The sequence below is a fragment of the Abramis brama genome (genome assembly GCF_963993115.1).
Source record: "Abramis brama genome assembly, chromosome: 22".
In the NCBI taxonomy this organism is placed as follows: domain Eukaryota; kingdom Metazoa; phylum Chordata; class Actinopteri; order Cypriniformes; family Leuciscidae; genus Abramis; species Abramis brama.
Window position 1 is genome coordinate 2,644,970 of NC_139984.1, and position 6,000 is coordinate 2,650,969.

Sequence of the window (6,000 nt, forward strand, 5' to 3'; positions counted from 1 at the left end):
TACAAGTGAACATAATTACAAAATAAACATTCATTGATCAGTACTTTTTATTTTTAATAATTAAGTACATTGAAAATCAAGTACTTTTACGTGAGTAAAATTGAAAAGGAGTACTTAATACTTTTACTGGAGCAGTAATTAATTAGCAATAAATATCTGTACTTTTATTCAAGTACTTGATTTGTGTACTTCGTCCACTGTCAGTCGGATTCAATCATGCATTTAAATACGGCTGTCATCCAGACACTTGTACATGTGTAGTTAGCCACATGAAAAATATACATTATATACAGAAATATGGCAAATCTGCACTCTCACGAAAACTCCCACTATAATCAGTGAAGCTGTAAAATCAATCTTATTAACATTGTGCTTATACTTTGTTAGTCATATTGAAAGGATTCGTGAGTGTGCAGAACTCACACTGAACAGAAACTCCTGCTTTGAAAGGAGTTGAGTGGATTCTGACTAACTTAAACACATCCGTTGAGTTCACGCGCTCAGCGGTGTGTCTGTGATCGGCTACAAATCTCAACACTGGAGATTCACAAACCTTTGATGCTCTTCACAGAGTGCTTACACAAACACTCATGGGAGTGTTTTAAAGCAGACAGCTGTCAGTGGGTACAGGCAGATATTGTCACATACATGATCAGGAAAAAGAGTAATTTTGGCGGCGGCCAAAACATTTTCAACGCAGGAGAAACCCGTCACACAGGGGCTGGCAGAGAAAGTTTGGGAACCGCTGCTTTACTGTATGATTCATAGTTCATGTTGATCAATGACTTGTTCTTGAAGAGATTGTCATCTGTTACTCCAAACCTATATGATGATTTTATATGTGGAAAACAGAAAGAGGCATTTTAAGGAATAGTTGTTGTTTTTTCCCCCCACTCAGGATTTTTTTGGTAATCAAAACTGTTTTGGTTTGGTTATAAATATTCTTTAAAGGAGTCATAACCTAGTATTACCTTGGATACCCACGCTCTATTATAGTCTTTCAGGCCCTTCTAAAAAAGAAAAGTGGAAAAAAAATAAACACAGAGCTCCTCTGACCCTTATTTCTGAAGGCATTATTGTCTCGCGAGATCTGATGCGATATTTTGGCTGTCATGGACGGTCATTGTAATAATGCAAATGAGGGGCGCGTTGATTGGTGGCAGGAAGGAGGGGGGTTGACACCGCAGGTGACGCTTCAGTTGTGAATGAACCCGACCTGGCCGCGACCTACGGGATTCAACCTTATAAAAATGAATTTAATCCACTGGTCCCTGATAGCTTGGTCCGTTCTTGCGAGAGAAAAAACATTTCCATGTTGATTCTGGCAGTCAACAACAGAGCAACTCACGTGTGCACCACGTTTCTGCATCTGTCACGGTCGAGTGCGTACTTCGAATCGGGATTCAGTAATGGCGGCGCTCGACTGAATATGAGGGGGGGAGGGGCGGGGCTTCCTGCAGCTTAGGTCTGCGGTGTCCATATATGGCATATCCTGAAATTAACATCACGTATTTGAGTGCGCGTGGGCTGGTTGACGAACCCAGGGGTAAACAAACGCTTCACTTTTAAATATCGGCTTCCCGGCCAGTGTATAATCGTTAGGCAATCATAACATACATTTTTTCTCGTGGAAAAGTGAAAATTACAGGTCATGACTCCTTTAAGATATCATCTTTTATGTTCCAAGTCATACAGATCTGTAATGAGAGTGGGTTAATGATGACATCATTTTCATTTTTGGGTGAACTATCCCTTTAAGGTTTATGTGTAAATCTTACGTGTTAACATTAGAAATAAAAAAAAAATTTTTTTTGAATTGACAGCCCTAATATCATGATTGTGACCGCGTTACCATTACCATGAACAAAACTTGAATGCTCCTGATTTTCATTCTCTGAGATTGACGTGTGTTGTGTGTGTGTGTGTGTGTTGTGTAGGTCGCAAACTACATCAAGGATCAGTCGGTGCAGAACTTCCAGGCGATCGTGATCTCTCTGAAAGAGGAGTTTTACACGAAGGCAGACTCCCTGATCGGGGTGTATCCTGAGGTCAGGGTTCACACACACACGCATGCTTTATTTCTGTACATTACTGTGATGTATAATGACTTTAAATCAGCTTCTCGATGAAACTGCTTAGGCATGGGCAATATGACCAAAATATTTAATCATGGCAGTGATACTCATCGCCTAGTAATTCTGGGGGAAGTGTGTTTGTCACTCACTACACAATGTTGTACATTTACCCAAAAACATACAGATAATATTCAATATCATGGAAAAAATAAATGATTAAATTGAATTGACAGCTATTATACACGTGTTCTGCTTTACCTGCTGACTATACAGCGATATACTCTCACCGGCCACTCTATTAGGTAGACCTTGCTAGTACCGGGTCGGACCCGCTTTTGCCGTCAGAACTGCCTTAATTCTTCATGGCACAGATCCAACAAGCTGCTGGAAACATTCCTCAGAGCTTCGGGTCCATATCGTCATGATCATGATGTGAATCTCCCGTTCCTGCACATCTCAGAGCTGCTCTCCTGGACTGAGATCTGGAGACTGGAGGCCGGCTGAGTTCAAGTGAACTCATGATCAAGAGACCGGTTATGATGATTGGTTACGGCGTGTTACCCTGCTGGGAGGATCCATCAGTAGATGTGTCCACTGTGGTCATAAAGGGATGGACAGTCCTCTGGTGTGTAAATGGTGCTCAGCTGGACTGAGGGAAATATCCCACACACCATGACATCAGCAGCAGCCTGAACCGCTGACACGAGGCCGGATGATCAGGCTTTCACGGCACATTCTCACAGTATGACCCGTCAGATCAGGCAACGCTTCTCCAGTCTTCTGCTGTCCTGTTGAGCCTGTGTGAACTGTGGCCTCAGTCTGCTGAGATTCACAGGTGTGTGTGTGTGTGTCGAGCGTTCAGAGATGCTCTTCTGCAGACTTATTTGAGTTTCTGTTGTCTTACTATCCACTGGAACCAGTGTGGCCGTTCTCCTCTGACCTCTGACCTCCCACAGAACTGCAGATCACTGGATATTTACTCTTCTTCAGACCATTCTCTGTAAGCTAGAGATTGTGTGTGAAAATCCAGTAGATCAGCAGTTTCTGGAGTACAACACACGCCACGTTCAGAGTCACTGAAATCTTCTTCTTCCTCGTTCTGATGCTCAGTTTGAGCTCCAGCAGATCGTCTCATCATCTCTACATGCTTGAGGCATTGAGGCGCTGCCACGTGATTGGCTGATTAGATATTTCAGGGTTCGTACGGGTGCTTGAAATCCTTGAAAGTGCTTGAATTTTGATGTTGTGTTTTCAAGGTTTGAAAAGTGCTTGAATTTTGGATAAAATACTTGAAAATGCTTGAATTTGTAACTGTATTTCTTTCACAAGAAATATCTTTGACGAAATAGTTCTTTATTAGATGGAGAAAAAAATGTAGCCCTTCAGAATCAGATACAGATTGATTTGCGTTACGCTGGCCAGAGCAAAAGTAGGCGGAGTTTTCATTTTGATTTCCGCGGTTGTTTGGATGCACCGTTTTTATTGGCCACGCAGCGGCAACAGTTGAACTATTTTAAAGCTTGCTGAGCTCCGCTTTGGTCCGAGTCGCGCGGCGCAAGCCATTGAAATATATCGGTTTCATTTCATAGCGCAGCGCGGCCGCGTCCTAAAGGGCCATTAGTGACTGAGAGTACTTGGTGTGATAATGTAATGTAAGTATTGCATGTCCGTTATGTTCATTTGTGGAATATGCAGTGAACATTGCCAGAATTACAGAACTGTAACGTGCAAATTAACCTGCAAACGTTAGCCCAGTGCATAACAACAGTCGTTGATTGCTGAACTGAAATCAGTCAGTGTCTTAAGTTAGTATACTGTTACTGTAAGGGTTAGGATGGCCCTATGCAATATTTACACTGCTCTATTCCAGTAAACGTATTAGCTAACGTTGTGTCTTGGCCCAAGACATCTTGGCAATGAAATACATTTATCAGGCAGGTGCCTGTGCACTCAGATATTGTTCAAACCTCGTCTATATCAAGAATGTGTCCCAAAACGGGAAGGCCTGTCAAATATTTCTAAGTCTTCATATTTGAAATTAATTCAGTTTTACAGCCTATAAATCACATTATCTGGTAAGCAATATTTGGACATTAATATAATGAAAAGTATATTATTCATATACTTAGTGATACATTTTGAAGAATAAAACTTGCGATTGGCTTAAATATTAGGGCTGCACAATACATCGAAATATTGCAAATGTATATATTACAATATGCATAATTGCATATCGCAACGGCTTGCAATAACTGGGGTCATGAACAAAAGACAAAGAAAATCACTCACTGCTTTTGGCTGAATAACTTTTGTAGCTTTAATAAGAATCAGGATATTTAATTCATGCAGTGAAAACTAAGCAGTGTTTATTTTTACATTTGATTAATCAGTTTCTGTTGTTAAATAAACCTAATGTAGGATAACCTGAACCCCTAAACCCCAGTGGTGTTAAAATAACACTTCTTATGCTACAGTAAAACACTGATGTTCACTGTCTTGAAGTTGTAGGGATATTTTCTTATCACAAAAAGAATGTGAAACACGTATGTGTAGGTTATATCATTTTAAAGATAATTTAAGTTAATTTGACACACTTTAAGCATTATCGTATTGCATATTGAATATCGCATTATTTAATGAGTTATCGCATATCTCATTTTTCTTTAATATCGTGCAGCCCTCTGCTATTATGAAACATTTGGCTGTTTATCTCTTTTGATGTGATAAAAACACTAAATAATAATTTTAAGTATGTATTGGTATGTAATTTACGTAATTTGGTATGTAAGGTGCTGGAAAAAGCTTTAAAATGGACCTGGAAAGTGCTTGAAAAGTGCTTTAATTTGACCTTGGAAAAAGTGTACGAACCCTGATATTTGCATTAACAGCAGATGAACAGGTGTACTGTACCTAATAGAGTGGCGGTGAGTGTATATTTACAGAAACCGAACTAAACGTGCCTGTGCCCTTTAACAGTATGACACACTTTAAAGCTGTTTTCAAACCATGTGAACTGTAGTTTTAAATAAAGGCACTGTACAAATAACTGACTTGATTTATGCATTTCTGTCTCAACAGCAAGGAGACTGCGTCATCAGTAAAGTCCTGACCTTTGACCTCTCCCAGTATCCTGATGCCAATCCCAATCCCAATGAGTGACACATTCACATTCTTAAATCATTTGTGTTTTTCTCTGTACTTTCTAGAGATCAGCTTGGCTTTTTTAGTTCTTAATATTTACATTTGTCTCTTGCTGGATTTAAATGTTTCATTATGAATTTCTATTTCTTTTTGCCTTCATACGTGAATAGGTGGAATCATCTGTGTTTCTGTTTAGTACCTGTTGGCAATCATGTGATTTTGATTAATCCATTCAAACTAATTACTAGACTTTTTTACATTTGTAACTTGGCATAATTTGCTTTAAAGCTTTCTAGTGCAAACCATCCCAGTTTGAGTTGGAGTAAGTGTGAACTGGCCAAGACCTGCAGTGGAAGCTGTTATTTCAGTAAAGAATTGTATAATCCCTTTTGTAGTCACTGTTTTTTGTCCTAATTTTACTCTTGACAAATAAACCCTGCTTTTCACTAATGTTTGATTACACATGGATTTCTTGGGCTTCACATCTTATGGTCATGTGTAAATCTGATCATGCAGCCGTTGACTCAACGCTAGGCTCGCAGAAACACGACACAGAATAAAACACTGTTCACAATGTACAAAATGGCTGGACTCACTGCAGGGAATGGGAGCGGACGTCAATCTGCCTGAATGTGCTTTACTGACTGTCATTGAGCGCAGGAATAGAGGAAGCCATGAGACCGGGTGTGGCGGTCACCGGTTCACATCACGTGATCTTAACCTTCCCTCAGTGTGATGCGTGTTCCTGCCAGCCGTACCTGTTGAATACAGTTCATCCCGAAGG

General features: G+C 40.1%; 1 protein-coding gene across 1 annotated transcript in view; it reads left to right on the forward strand.

Annotated features, from left to right (window-relative positions):
- Nucleotides 1-5,666, forward strand: part of smc1al (structural maintenance of chromosomes 1A, like) — a 28,011-nt gene extending 22,345 nt beyond the window's left edge. The window contains exons 25-26 of the mRNA XM_084097916.1: nucleotides 1,938-2,048; nucleotides 5,154-5,666. Coding sequence (XP_083954042.1) covers nucleotides 1,938-2,048; nucleotides 5,154-5,234 — 192 coding nt within the window. The 3' untranslated portion in view covers nucleotides 5,235-5,666. The remainder of the gene's footprint in view (nucleotides 1-1,937; nucleotides 2,049-5,153) is intronic.
- Nucleotides 5,667-6,000: the final 334 nt, after the last annotated feature.